The sequence below is a fragment of the Fundulus heteroclitus genome, chromosome 22 (assembly GCF_011125445.2).
Source record: "Fundulus heteroclitus isolate FHET01 chromosome 22, MU-UCD_Fhet_4.1, whole genome shotgun sequence".
NCBI classification, from domain to species: domain Eukaryota; kingdom Metazoa; phylum Chordata; class Actinopteri; order Cyprinodontiformes; family Fundulidae; genus Fundulus; species Fundulus heteroclitus.
In genome coordinates this window covers 17,357,269-17,373,327 of record NC_046382.1, presented here as the reverse complement: position 1 = coordinate 17,373,327, position 16,059 = coordinate 17,357,269, and the positions used below count along the sequence as shown (strand labels likewise).

Here is a 16,059-nt window from a genome sequence, read left to right as displayed (position 1 = left end):
TTACATAAAAACAACAGTTGAAATTGAGGTATAACGGTAATGTCACAAAAGATCTTATTCATTCAAGGAGTTTGAATATATTTTCATCTCCCTGTATCAAGCCACGCATCAGCCCAACATCAGACCATCAGTCCCTGTCTCCATTCTCATGAACCACGTTTTACAGCACAGAAATATTTTGGCTGAAACCTTCTGGCCTTTTTTTGACACAGGGCTATTTTGTTTCTGGAAAACAGCTTCACCCATTTCCCACCAAATTGTGCAAGCATCTGTCACTTCAAGGGCTCTGCCAGAGGGCATGTCCCATCATGTGGACCTCTGCTAAATGAGAGAGCTAATTGAGGATTGGTCTGTAAAATGCTGGCCCCACCACTGACCTTGTGTCTACCACACCACGGCCCAGCGGTCGAACGCACTACCTCTCCTGACATGTGTACAAAGCAGTGTTCACAAGATGCTTCCTGCTGCTGAGGGGACTAAAAACAATACAAGGTGGCTGGGTGTTCAACAGCCACTGTTTAGAAGTATTTGGTAATTTGGAAAAATTGTTAAAAAGTACAATTAAACTGCAGCTCCACTGACTGACACCACCTATACCTTGTTGGGTTTTCAATGGTTTGTTTCACAGCTTATTTGTCAGAATCTTAGTCTACGTTCAAGCTGCAGGGAAATGTGACCCAAATCTTTTTGCCCATATGCGACCCATAGTTTACATAGTTTTTCATGGCAGTGTGAACGGCCTGATTCCGATCTTTTCACCCGCAAAAGAATCTGATTTGTGCCACTTTCATATGTGGTACTAATTCAGATATGTATCAGATATTTTTCAAAGCATCCACTGTCTGAACAGTCATGACACATTTAATCTGTCTTTTACGTCACTGTCCTGGATCTCACTACACATCCACACCCAGTAGTAGCATTTAGCGCTCCATATAAGACCATTGTTATTTAGCTGTGCTTCTTACTTTACTTCCTCTTGGTTTGGGTATAGTTGGACCTTCCCCCTGGAAAGTCAGAGAATCTTTTGAGGCTGTTGTCGGAGCCAACATGGCGGCGCCAACCTCTTTGCTCAGGTTTACCACTTTCCCAGCTCCTATTTTCGATTTTCCAGGCAAATGGAACGCAACATTAATATCAAACCGTTGCTCGACAGCTTTCTAATAATAACCAGAAGAGACAACGGCTGGTCTCTGCATTTTTTGAACAAAACTTTATTGAACTGTTCTAGAAAAAAATTACATTCACCATTACTTCCATAAACAACGAGCACTTGTGTGACGTCACCTTCTGTTATCTGCGCTTACGGGTCGCTTTGCAGCCTTGGGCCGTTCAAACAGCAGTATGATAGCGGTTGCATTTAATAGTAATATGAACAGCCACCCTGAAAAAAATCCAATTCTAGCAAAAAAATCTGAGCTGAGCATCAAGACCTGCAGTGTGGACGAAGCGCGAATAGAGAATAAACACAAACATTTCTCTCCAATTCCTGTAATTCTTTTACAAAATGCTTAATTTCTGAGTTATAATACTGGAATAGTACATATATGCTTTTAAATCCTTCATTTTCACATTAAAATCATTCAGTTGTGGTCTATATAAAGTGGAACTGCAATGTCTAAATTCCTCGTTAATTAAACCACACTTCACCCCTTTTCACTCCTGTGCTTGTTTTGGTCTCTTTAAATGCAAATTAACCACTTTACATCTCATCCACCTTCAGGTCGCAGAGCGTTCTGGGGACGATGTAATGCATTGTGTTTGTTACTACACCCCACAACCAAACATTTTCCACTTATCCACTTGAAGCTCCGACAACCTTCAGCTGATACCACAAAATCGCAGCAAAATAATAAAATAAAGATGGCGGACTCACTAAATTGGTAAGCAGGAAGTCCTTGACTTTGTTTAGCAGCTCCGCAGCAAACACTCTGACATAATTGTTAAAAAAAAAAAACGTAATAGTGAGTAGATATCAAGGATGTCTATGCAGTTCATAGAGAGCTTAAGTAAAAATTTTCAGCAGGTCAACTTTGTGGTGCTGTCAGCAGGTCCAGTGAACAGAGGAGACATGGCTGCCTCTCTTGGTCTAGTGTCTGCTAGGACTAGCGCATGCATCAGGTGTGCAGACCTATGGTTTCAAATGCCTTCGTCTTCAGGGCAGTAGAAGGAAAACCGTGTTGTAATTCTCTTCTGGGAGAATCTTCAGCTCAGATTATTTTCTGCAAAAGGCCAGAGAGCCAGTTTCAGAAGGCTTTTGTTATTTTCGGTGCTTTACATCGGATCCCATGTTTCTTTGAAGATGCCGACCTTTACCTAGCCAGCGAGATCAAGACGTTTACTGAGTGCTCCCCCCAGCGCAGCCTGTGGACAGCTGTTTGGCAAAGAGGAAGAAATGCTGCTGCATCCAGAGCTTTTAGCTCTATGACATGACGGGGATTCCAGCTGTAAATCCATCTTTCTTCTTTCTGTCATGAAAACGGGTGACCACTGTGCATCATGGCCTTCAGAGTTTATACCCGTCTGTTTTATCTGGTGCAGTTCAGTCCTTGTTTTCTGAAGCCTGGTTTATGCATGATGCATCCGCGAGGTCCATTTTGGCTTCCACGCCCCTCCGCACGGCCAAACATTTCCGTTCCGTGCACCTGGGAAAATTTCCGACTATGGTCGAACATTTTCTTGGAAGATTTTTACTTTTGTTTACTGAGTAGGTTTATGAGGTTTTACTGACATGTGATATAGCCCATAAAAGGCCTTATTGAGACCATACTGCCATCCTCCTACATTGTCTTTATCATGGTGATCTGTTGGTCTGAAACAAAACAACTCTTGGAGCCCGTAGACTTAATTGTCTCAATTAATTGAAAGCCAGAGAGAAGTGCGTTCAACATAAAGTCTCCCATAAAGCAGGCTCTATAAATAACCTGTATATTCACATCGCAGGTTAAAATCTATTTTCTGTAGCATTCTTTTCTGTGCTGAACATAATTAGAGACCTACTGTATAGGTATATCAAACATTAAATTTTCTGTATGTTTTGTACATTATTAACTCAAGTGGAGACATAGGGGTTAGAAAGCAGGGAGCTTGCATCCTGTAGAGGCTGCAAGGTTCCTGGTCCGAATGCTACTCTGGGTCCCTGAGCAAGACACTTAGTCTCAGAATGCTCCCTGGGTGCCGCACAGTACAGAGGACTGGTTTAATTGGACTTACATTGGACTTTTGCAATGACAATAAAGATGATTATTGTTATTTATTATAACAATAATAATGAAAATAATAATATCAGGGATTATGAGAAATTATCAACTAATCAAAGTTCATATTTTCTTCCTTCCATTACAAGCTCCCATGACTGAACTGTCTCTGTAGTCCTTTACCATCAGCTTGTAACGCCGCAACATGAATGAATGGACAACAGTCTAAGCCTGAACCATCAGAGTGTACCTGCACATTCTGATTGTTCAGCAACAGACTATGGCCAAAGAAGCTGCCAATTCTCACTGCCAAAAACACAGAATTTCCAGTCAGTGAATACACATGTGTGCTTTTCCTTGAAACGTCAGCGAGCTGTGGTGCGTCTATCCTGCATGTGTTGGGAAATGAACACGAGCCGCATCAAGCAAATACCATCCCAGCATTGACTACTACAGAACACATTTAATCTCCAGCTAAGCCCCACTGCCACAGTGTTTGTTCTCCACCACACCTTTGTGCCAATGCTACAAAATGTGCATTAATAAAGGGAAATATCATAGCAACAACCTGACGATAACGAGTTTATTTCCATGTTGTGCAACTCGGATGCTCGGTTGGGACTGGTGATTCACTTAACACAACAAGGCAGGGGGTCCTGGCCTCATTTTCTGATAAACTTGGATGAAACCTTCTTTAACCCTGTGGTACTGCTTATACACTGCAAATGGAGCATTGAACCTTCAGCCTAAGATGATTCGAAGATCACTGAGTATGGGACAGGAAAAATAAGGAAAAGGTCAATTCTGCACCCGTCATCCTAGAAACACAAGCAGTGGTTGGGAGTAGGTGGGTGGTGGGGTGTATAGCAAGTAATGCACTTCATATATGTGACACTACATAATGTTTTGCAAAATGTGCTTAATGAAATTTGTATCTACATGAACTGATTATTTAGGCATCTTGAAATATTTGATAGTGACTCAGATACAGCATAAATACTGCAGATGTTTGCCATCGCTGCAAAATGGCAAAACCTTGTATTAAAACATCATATATGGCATCAGATCTGGAGATGAGGTTGCCCTGCTTTACCCATCTATGTTCAGATTTACATCGGAGTATGTCCAAGGTGACCGGCCGTACTATTACTGTATCACGCATGCTGATTAACTTTTTTCTGCTACCAGCAGCAGTTTGTCATCGCTTGCCATTATAAAAACATCACTGTGATACATTTAGTCCTCTTCTGGTTCTTCCTCTATGTCACCTGGCTTTAAATTTAGCTAACCTTTGGCTAACATGAATGCAAATCTTGCTCAGTATCTAAAATTTCCGCCTCCCAATCCTGACTCTGTCCCTGATTCTTGTCTGGATTTCAGCCTCATTGACTTCTGCCAAGTTCTGCATTGTGCAAAGGTCATTTATTAGAATAACCCCCGCTCCAACACAGCCATTTTTTTCTCAGTGTAAACTAATTGGGTTAGAAGTTAAGCCCTGACTTGGACAACCTTTCTAATACCCTTTTTGCAGCATTTGATCATTCTTTGTGACAATGCATTTTTTTCAAGCATGGGATGATTTGAGTCTCAGTCACAGACGGATCCATTTCTCTGGCATTGACATGTGGTGACTGAAATCCATTAGATGTCTAAAAATACTGCTCAGGCCAACTTTGACTGTAAATATACAACCAAATAACATCGAATCAAGTGAACTCAAGGTCTGTAGAGTTAGATATTAGTCTAACTATTAACTAATTATGTAAAAAAAAAAAATTACTCACGAAAAGCAGACAATTACAGCAGAGCTTCCCTTCAGTGGAAAAAGATTCTATTTACTGCTTCACGACTGCCTGCAAATGGAGCCTGGCTCCTCATGGTAAATACTTGGAGAAATAAATAATGTTGCTTGTAGTACTGTAGGAAAAATCTGAGGATCAGTGAGGTCATTAGGCACTGATGGTCCTTTGGGGAATGATTAGCCAAACCAACAGTCAGACAAATATGGGAATCTCCTGTAAGCAGTATTTCTTACTTAGTTTCCAGCTAAAAGCTTTCAGTCAGCCAGGCTACTACAACGAATGAAACTCTTACTGAAAACTCCTCACCAGCATGGATGTTTTATGTTCTGTGAAATGATCATTAAATCGTTATACTCTTCTAGCGTGGTCAAATAGAAGAACTGATTTACAGCTGTTGGTTTTCCACAATACTCTGCACTTTTCTTGTAGAGCTGAAATGTTAATAATACCCTGCTTTATCCATTCCCAAGTTGTTTTTTTAAAATCCTTGTCCTAAGGAAAATCATGCGATTAACAAGTTTCAACAATGTTACCCAAACTGTCACTCTCAGAAAACAATTGGTGAGGGCAATGAGGCACAAAGTCAGCACAGACGAGACAAAGACTGGGATATCTGGACCCAATGGCCACAATTGTTGTTCGAAAGAGCCAAGAACATTGAGAAAACTGTAAAATATGGTGGTGGCAGCATCATGCTCTCAGGCTGTTTCACTGCCACTGGAAACGCATCTATTATGCATGAAAACATTGTCTTTTTAGTGTGTCCCGTCGGACAATGTAGCATTACTAAGTGCTGTCTTAATACCAAAAAGAGCCAAACAGGTTATATTTTGACAACTTGGAGCCTTACTGCATTCGCCATAGCGCTCCACTTGCTTTATGTATGCAACAAAGTTTATTAGATTTTATTCTGGGACAATTCCATGTTAAATGGACACAGAAATGGGAAGATAGAAGAGGAGAAAAGGAGAAAAACAGATGAGACGAAATGCTAAAAGGGACAAAATGTTAAAGAGAAAGAGGAGAGGAAAGGAGAGTGCAATATAACATCCTCTGAGTCTGCTTCTATACCTGCAAAGAGATATATAAAGAACAGCAAAACAAACCGATAAAGTATTACAGGTACAAACAACCAACACCTTGATACCATCACTGAAGAATATACAGTATTATTTATTACAACATGTATAAAGTGACAGCTAAAGACAATAATAGGGGGTTTCTGTATAAAAGTGAATCTGTAAGCACCTGTAGGTGTTTGTGAGAGTGCGCTTGTGTATGTAAGGTTTATCCATAAGAAAAATGCCAGGGGAACCAGAACCCCAGATGCCCATAGGGGACCCCTAGAACGAAGGTACCGAAGAGGGACCAACACAGGGATAGCCCCAAGAAACCCCCCAACAGCCACAACACTGAAGCCCCCGGGAACTGCGTGTACGAGCCCATGTGCTCTGCCAGCAGCCAGCTAGGCCAGAGCGAATCCAGCCGTGGGCCCAGAGACCCGAGGCCCTATACTCCCAGTTCCAGGCACCAGCAACCCAGATTGGTATCCAGCCCCCGGACCCGGGAGGTTAACCCAAACATCAGGATGGAAAAGTTTGTCTGTGGCAGGGAACTAACCAATGTACATGAACTCCTGCATTTCTCACAAAAATAGTCAGGTATAGAGATAGATTTATGCTGGTAGCTGCTGTTTTTTTTTTAAAGTGCTGTTTGGCATTAATGAAAATATTGGTCGTGGTTTGAATTCACAATAAATTTAAAGCTCAGTTTTTCAAAATGAATCTTTATGCAAAGAGTATGCAAAGGCTTGACCAGCATGCATCATTCTATGTCGATCTCATGGACCCTAAGTGTAAACTTCTCACGTTCAACAAGTGTTTTGCCCTTTAAAACCTGGACAGTTGTAAGCAAGGATGAAACATAGAGGTATTTTATAAAACAATCATTTAATTTAATGTAAAATCCTAACTAACAGTGTTGTTGGCTGAAAGTCCAGAAATGTTTGCAACTTAGAGTCAAATCCGCACAACGTGGGTCCGATAAAGCTGCCGACCCCCTGCTACTGGTGTCACATGATTTTCTTTTACTCTACTACTCTACTCTCTCAATGACATGCGCCCTTTGTTAGCTTCAGGCTATTTATCGACATCACAGAATATAGGTGTGTTTCCCGACCTCAAACACCGTCATTTCCACTAACATGAGTTAGGGTCATTTTCCCCGTACGTAAGAGACTGTAAGCAATAACTGATAGTTGAATATTTTTTCAGATAGATTTTACCCAATGATGTTTTTTGTTTATTACATTAAGGATAATGATGTTCAGGCTCAATATATTCATGACCCTCTTTTCATGCACAACTACCATCCAGCCCCAGGCCTGGTGACTCTGTCATCCCAGCAAGTGAATAAAACATTCCTGAGGTTTACATTGGTAGTCACTGGCTATGTGGGCAAGGGAATTTGTAGTCATGTCATTATATCTTACAGCCAACTATAGTAAAAAAAACAAAAAAAAAAAAAACCTTTGTGGTATATACAGTATATCCAACATGCTTCATTTTTTTTCCTTTTTTTTTGTACTTCTATTCAATACTGTTCGACTGACTATAAAGCAGCAGCCTTTGAGAAATACAAATAAATAAGTCAGCGATAGACCCGTCCCAGGAAGACATAGGGGAGTTTCTGTTCAGGTAAAACAGGGATGAAGATACTGAAGTAGAAACAGGGATGATAATAACGACAACATGTTGGACCTGAGTGATGATAATGAGGAGGATATTTTCCTGCGCACATCCTCATTTATCCGGGTCATTGCAAAAAGCAAAACGCTTTTTTTCAGAAAAACTGAGCAAATGTCCGGTTGCCTCCGGTTTAAGCCCGTTTGCTGAGGAGGATATCGGTGATGGCAGCTGTGATTGTGCCTGTACCGACTGTATGTAAAGGCATAAGGGGAGCCGGAATAGTCTTGGACCCTGCAGGAAATCCTTATTAGGTGCATTGTTACGGGACAAAGACAACTACTACATGTGATACTTTCACATGGGCATGGAAACGTCATGGTGTGACAGTCAATTTGCCCCTTTTTGTTTGGTGCTCTCACAGTGGTTAATGATGATGCATTCACTGGACAAGGCTCTCATGTCCAGAGAAGGGAAGAGCAGAAACTTTTTTTTCTGTAGGAATGTTTAATTAATGATTCCCTACTTTAAATTCATATTAGAGCCTTCTCATGGGATCTACCCCACAATACATGTTTTTTTTTTTTTTTTATCATTCGATGAGAATGTGTCAACCTGGAAAGAAAAGAAAACGCTTGAATTTTTCCATGTTTTGTTATGCGTTGTATTTTTGATGAGATATGGTATTTGGGGTGTAGCTATAGAGGTACAAAGTGCTCGTTGCTGTTCTGGGGTTAAGAGGACGTGGCGGGTTGTTAGAGGAAATGACTTAGGATGATGGTTGCTGTGGAAAACATTTTGGGCTGTATTTCAAAAAGTGGCGAAAGCCTTTTCTGGTTGCGCAGCTCTAGCTTCAAAATACCTCATATGGCCTGCAAAGCAACATTATACCCCTATGGGTTCAACATAGTAAAGAAATAACAGTTATCTCTGGAGGAAAACTACTATAATGCACTGAAAGGGCATGGAGCGGCACTTATTTTCGTTGCTGATTTCCCAAAGTCAGCAAACAGCTTCCTGCACGTTGCAGTTGTTTAGACCCCATTTGAGCGAGAAAGCTGCAGCAACATTTTTTTTTGTAGGCACGTCTTTCCCGCATCTCTGAATCAACACATCACCGGACGCATCGATAGTCAGTGATCCTGCGCACAAACCTCTGGTAAACAGCCGCATCATGTGCTTTTATCTTTCAAAGTGATACCATGGAGGCACATCAAGGGGAGCAAAGAGTCACTGCTGATTTGAAGCCTCTTCCACAGTTGAGTCGGAGACAGGAAGTGATTGGGAGGAGCATCCAGAGCGTGCAGGGGGAATGCCGCTCTGATAAAGAGTGATGTGGGGAGGTCCTCAGATCCCTTTCATATCAGCAGCTCCCAAGCATGCCAAAGGACAGGCATACTAAGACCAGTGGACTAAGCTGGTGGAGGGGATCAAAACTAGAAACTGCCGGAGAAACGGGGGAATCTTTACTTCTCACTTTTACTCCCTCCTTTATCCACGCAGCTGAGTCAGTTTGGATAATCTGCCTGTCGGGGAAGACAGTGATGCTGCATGACAACTAGACTACAAAGGAGGACAACCTGCCACAGACTTGTAGGCAAACACAGCTGCTGCGGCTGAGTGCGCGGTCGCCCTGAGAGCTCCCTATGAGTGCATTTGTGTATCTAAGAGCGGAAGGTGGGAGGGCCAATAAAGCTCTCCTGACAGGTCTACAGTAAATAAAGTTGTGACAGTTCTGCCTATGTGAATCCAATTTTCCCTGAGCAATCATAGCATACATGGCCATCAGTTTCCCGTCACATCCTGTCTCACAGCAGCTTTCAATTAAAAGTAGTAGCCAGGGGTAGACCATCATGTGGCATATATATATATACATATATATATATATATATATATATATATATATATGTATATATATATATATATATATATATATATGTACATATGTTTGTGTTTATACGTTTAGGGCAAGGTCAGAGATGGCGCTGCTGTCAGCTTTAATTATAACCTGGAGGGCTTTTGTCCATTCATTTTCACTCTCTCTCTCTAAAATGCTTTGCACAAGTATTCATACACCTTGAACTTTTTCACCTTCGGTCACGTTACAACCACAATCAAAAACAAATGTCTGTTATTAGTATTGTGCGCGATTAACCAACACTAAGTACTGGATATTTGTGCGGTGAAACGATGCTGTATGTGGTTTTCAAAATCTTTAACAATTAAATCTCTGTTAAGTAGCGACATCACTTGTATTAACTCCCCTTTAATTGTTACCCCTCTCCCCTTTTTTAATGATGAAGTGAATCCACTGCAACTAATTGCCTCACGAGCCAGATAATTTGTATGAGGAACTCACATGTGTGCAATTTAATTCAGGCTGTTGGTCTCAGGGGTTTGTCAGCGAGCGATAGTGCACAAAGCTCATCACGAGGACAAAGGAACACTGCAGACAGGTCTGAGATAAAATTGTGGTGAAGTTCAGAGGAGGATTAGTTTATTTACCAATATTCGACGTTGTGAACATCTCACATCCCGTGATTCAGGAGCTGCTCAATTAAGCATGAGCTTGGAAGGAATAGCAATAAACAGAGAAGCAATCAAGAGTGACCACAGAGACTGGAGGGGCTGCAGAGGGGCTGCAGAGCTCCACAGCTCAGGTGAGAACCTGTCAAGTGCACACCTGGACATGGCTGTGCACGAACTGGGAAACTGGTCAGAGTTGATGGAAAGATGGATGACGCCAAATTCCCATCAATTAATTCCTAATTTCAGTTGAGTTTCTAAAAGCTTGCAACTGTAATTGCATCAAAAAGTGGTTCTATCCAAATGTTGACTCCGGAGAGCTAAATATAGACACGCATGCACTTTATTCAGCACCATCCATCTTCCTATAAACTTTACTTCTCCTGTCCCTGCTGCAGAAAAGCATCCCCACGGCATGAGGCTGCTACTTACTACCATTTTCCACAGTGGCAATGCTATGTTCAGGGTTTTAGATATCCGCAACAAACTCCACTCTGTGTCTGCATTTAAAGGGAGCTGGTTTCCATTGCTTCATTTAGGGGTATCTGAGTACAAAGTGCTGGATAAATGGCACTTTTTCTTGCACATCACAACAATAAGCTCCTTTGTGTTGGTCTATCAATGAATATTTTGAAGTTTACATAACATAACAAATGCAGGGAAAAAAGAATATAAGTACTTTTTGTATGGACTGGATCTGCTTGAGGTTGTTGTGGGTGGGTAGGAAATGGGTGTCAGAGCTATCAGGCATGCAGAGCATTGCACCGTTGGCCCTCGGGTTGCCCTGGGAGGTACACTTGCTCTTTTCTGACCTATTGCATGTGTAAATGTTAAACGGGGGGAGGAGAGTAGAAGGGGCTTCTCATTGACATTCCTGTTAGTTTGATGAGAAATGTGGCAAAAGGAGAGAGGCTGCACCCATGGGTGCTGTCCTATAGCCAGCGACGAGTGAGCGGCTCCAAATGGCAAACAAGTCAGATGTTGCCCCTGATTCCAAAGTCCGTCAGAGCCAAACATTTAAAACATGACCAACAGAAAAGTGGAAAGTGAAATAACATAAAAATGAGCCAGTGGAAAGAGAGAGGCTTCTGCAGTCCCTGGGACATGCAGACTGAAAGTAACGATATGATTATTGAACCATTTGGAAAGACATGTGGCTCCAAAACCCATCTGGCCCAAAATGACTTCGTTGTTACAGTCATCGCAGTGCAAACATGATTACTGTGTGTTTCTTTTCCCTCTCGCTTCATTTTAAGCTTTGAGACGTTAAACTCTAAGTTTTCCAAAGAAGAACAGCACAGTGGACATAAAACATTTAAACATATCTGATAAAATGGCATGTCTCTTTGTACAAGAGGAGATCAAGATAAATAATTTCAGAGGTTTTTCCATCTTTATAGTACCCTGTAGTTGTACAGCTGAACACCATTTTAAGGTCTTTTAAGAGGAAAGAATAGAATAAAAACTGAAAATGATGTGATTGCACACGTGTACGGCTTTAAACCTGTCTTTTGTTTTAGCACCATTAGAACGTAATCCAGCCCTCTGTTTGTTTAGGTAGCAGTAAGCATTGCACTTCCAGATCTGGCAATATTTGTCCACTATTCTTCCACAAAAAGTGCTTTAATTGCACAAATGCCGGCAGCACTAACATCAGAGCTGATGAAGTCCCCCGAGAGGCTGGCCCTCAACCATCTTCGCCCCCTGGTGAGTCTTCATTGGATCTACTGCAGTTCACCTACCAGCCTGGCATTGGGGTGGATGATGCCATCATGTATTTGCTACACCTGGCCCAGCTGGAGAGACCTGGGAGCACCGTGAGGATCGTGTACTTTGATTTCTCTGATGCTTTCAGCACCATTCTACCACAACTTCTGAAGGACAAGCTGGAGCGGTCAGGAGTGGGACCTCCATCTGTCGTAGTGGTTACTGGATAACTTCAGTCCATGTCCTAACATACTGGTAGGACGCATAGCTGTGTGTCTGACAGGTTGATCTGCGGCACAGGAGCACCGCGGGCAACTGTGCTGGAGCCGTTTCTGTTCATGTTCATCCTCTACACTGCAGATTTCTCCATCAACTCACCAGGTTTCAGAGGTTCTCTGATGACTCTGCTGTAGTCGGCCTCATCACAGATGAGAGTACAGACAGAGGATACAGAGCTTTGTAGACTGGTGCCAGCAGGGCCATCTCAGGTTAAATGCAGGAAATACAAAGAAGCTGGAAATGGACTTTCCCAAACGCAGACCCACCTCATTGATACCAGTTAACATCCAGGGGACTGATGTGGAGATGGTGGACTCTTATAAGTACCTTGTTGTTCGCCTGAACAATAAACTGGACTGGAGTCACAACACTGATACTCTTTAGAGGAAGGGTCAGAGCAGACTCTACCTCCTGAGGGGTCTTTTGAAATGCTAGGGGCACTCCTGAAGACCTTCTTTAACTCTGCGGTGGCATCAGCCAATCTTGTATGTTGTGGTTTGTAGGAGCAGCAGCTTATCTGCAGCTGAGAGGAAGCGGCTGGATAAACTCATGAGGAGGGCCAGCTCTGTCCTGGGATGCCCTCTGGACCCAGTACAGGTCCATCACTGATGGACAATGTCTCCCACCCCATACATGGAGCTGCTGCAGAGCTGGAGAGCTTTTTCAGTGACAGACTGCTGCATCCTAGATGCTCTAAGGAGCGTTTCTGCAGATCCTTCATCCCAGCTGCTGCTAGACTCTATAATCTCTGCTGCTAACAACAAACTCAATCCATCTTTACAAACATACTGATGGTCCCACAGGTTCTTGTCTCTATTTCACACTTTTTTCGTTCTCAGGGATTGCTTGTACGTTAATGGAAATTTAGCTTTTTTTTTTTTACAACGTTCTGTAATCAACTGCTGTTTTTCTTATTTTTTAACGTGAACATTTCATATTTATCCTAATATGCTGTATTATCTATTAATAATTGCACAGTGTCTTTTCTCTCTTTTGCTTTACAGTTTAACCTTAAATATAGCTTTTCACAATAATTAATCTTATGTGTAACTCCTGTGTCTTCTGTCTACTTGTTGTTTGCTGCTGTCATGCCCGAATGACCCTATTGTGGGACAATTAAGGCATTTCTATTCCAGTTCGTCAGATTGAGAGAATGTCTTCTGTTCACACCTTCCTCTAATCGTTTTATAATTTAAATCTCACCCAGGTCTGCCTTCTGTCTGTGCTCTGGCCCTTCCAAAACATAAATCTCCTCCGGATATAGTCATTCTTTTGCTGATTTGGGTGCATGCTTTGGGTCGTTGGCATCCTATAATATAAAGTCCCTCTTTATCTTTAGCTTTCTAGGAGAGGCTTAAAAGTTGTTGTTTTTTTTGACAACATCGACTGGTGCTTGGAACATGACAATGGCCCCAGTTTCAGCTGAAGTTAAACAGCCACAAAGCGTGATGCTGCCACCACCATGCGTCAATGTGTATACAGTGTTCCTTTGGGAACGCGGAGTTTGACTTTAGAGCTTAGTATGTCTTTTGGGGTTATGGCCAGAGAGGATTTCACCAGGGTTTCACCGTCTCACATGCTTTAGGGGGCTTAAAATATGTTTTTGCTCATGTATACAAAGCTCAAGCTTCCTTCTTTGTAGAGAAAACTGCCTCATAGCCCTGTATCCCAGGCATATAAAGAAAACTGGAGATTGTCATCAAATCTTTTACACGGTCAATACTTGCTGGAAATTCCTGTTAGACTCTTGGAAGCCTCCCCAAACTATGTTCTTCTCCTCTTTTTATCAGTATTTTTTTTTTGGGTGGTCCAGTTAAAGTCAAAGATTTTGACTTTGCATGTCATTGCTGCACCGTTTTTCTTCTTTATGACTGTCTGTGTGATTAACTGTCTTGAAAATTATTGGGTGCCTTTTCCTGACTGATACATTTTGACACTAAAGTCCCTCCTATGCTCTGAATGCTCTCTGTGGACAATAGCATTTGCTGCCAGATGTGCCTAAGAAAATGTCCCACTATACCAACTTAACCTCATTTAAGGTTAATCAGAAGCACATTAAAAGATCTTAATCTTCTCGTATTCACTACTTAGAGAATCTCATGTAACTCGAGTTTGAACGTGGTGATCTCCTGTTTTGAGAAGGAGTTCACACTTGTGCACAAGAAAAGCTTTCACTTAGTTTCTAAGTTGATTTTGTTACGAGCTGCAGGACACATAAAAGCTGGAAAAAGTTCTGAAACAACTAATCTTGTTCTCGTTTTACATTATAAAGCCTTGTCTTTCATCAGGGCTGTGAAGACTTGTTTTTATCCACTGTAACAGCACGAAAATGGATTCAAAGGTCAATGCATTCAGTGAAAGCTGCAAACATCACCCACCTATAGTCGACACCACAGTTCCAACAAAATAAAAAGCGCCCGTAAAATCCCATCTCGGTCTCAGAGCATCAGCCCGAATCCCGGCGGCTATGGCGGCCTCGTACTCCCGCAGGAAAGAGTTGAGCTCCTGCAGGCTGATGTTGAAGGTCTCACTGAAGTTAAGGAGCGTCCCGTTCCAGCGGCCGTGAGCCCGCAGCTCCGAGGGCCTCTCTATGGCCGAGAAGACCGCAGCGCCGCACAGCAGGTACACCAGGATGAGGACGGCGAGCAGCACGAAGCGGCCGTTGTCCTCGTTCAGGTGCAGGGAGCGGCAGCCCTGCAGTCGCTGGCTGGGCATCATCCAAATTTCAGCACCACACGCGCGTCGGACAGCGACAGGCTCCACATCGAGTGCGGCGTTCACGGGTCGGCGGACACGCTCTGGAAGTCACGGTCCCGCTCGTCGCTCGCTGCGCTTGGATGCAACATTCCCCCCGCTCACTTTGCGCACCACATTGTAGTTGTTTCAAAGAGTGGCGGTGTGCACTCCACATGCGGACACGAGCGCGACGATCCGCCAAGAGTTCAGCAGAAAATCTCCGGGCGCATAGTTTCATAATACATACACTCTATCCCACGGTTATGGCAATGCAGTTGGTGTTAGGTGGACTGCAGATTGAATCCAACAAGGAGCCGCGCGTCTTTGTGCACCAACTGGCAGCAGTATCCTTCAGTCCCCTGCACCAAAATCCCCAGTCCTTCCAGAAGATAAAAAGGGATCGGCTCCGATTTGCGCAACTTACAGATGTGGGCGACGGAAAGATTATCCCGTTCTCGATCTGAAGTCCCGTATCCTCAGGTTTGGTGTTCTGGGAAGAGCGGAGCTGCAGTCTTTGTGTGCATGTTGTAGTGGCACGCTGAATCCCACTACAGCGCATTTGGTGAAATCACTCTTCACTGTAAACCGGGAATTGTGCTATTGGCAGATAAAAAAAGGAGGATTCCCGCGCTTGTCTGCTTGTCTTCAGATGGCACGATATGCATCTCCCTCCCCGGGCAGACTTTGTTACGTTATGCCATGCGCAGCCGGGTGTGCTTTTATTAAATTAATTTTTACACTCTAGGTGCACATGCAGGATAATACTTGAGGTAAACCCTACATTATTAACAAAACAAAAAGAAAAAAAAAACAGAAAAAAAAACGTTTTAACTAAGGGCGCAGTATTTGGCATTCATCAGAGGAGGAATTTTTGCTGAATACATGCAAATTGAGTAAATCTCACATATTAGAAGTGAAACTGGATTGAAAATAAAACCTTAATAAAGAGGTAATAATAAATAATCTTAAAGTAAAGGCAAACAACAAACTTGCATACCTTGCAAAAGTAATCTATGTGAAAATTGTAGTGTCATAATCAATACTTTATATAACCATTTTTCTGCTCTTATAGCTGCAAGTCCTTTAAGGGACATCTCTGCCAGCTTTGCTGATGTAGAAACTGACATT

At 42.5% G+C, this 16,059-nt stretch overlaps 1 protein-coding gene across 1 annotated transcript in view; it reads right to left on the bottom strand.

Moving 5' to 3' along the window:
- kcnk12 (potassium channel, subfamily K, member 12) overlaps positions 1-15,604 on the bottom strand; it is a 46,336-nt gene extending 30,732 nt beyond the window's left edge. The window contains exon 1 of the mRNA XM_012859246.2: positions 14,574-15,604. Within this exon, the coding sequence (XP_012714700.1) occupies positions 14,574-14,913 (340 nt within the window). The 5' untranslated portion in view covers positions 14,914-15,604. The remainder of the gene's footprint in view (positions 1-14,573) is intronic.
- Between the last annotated feature and the right edge of the window lie 455 nt (positions 15,605-16,059).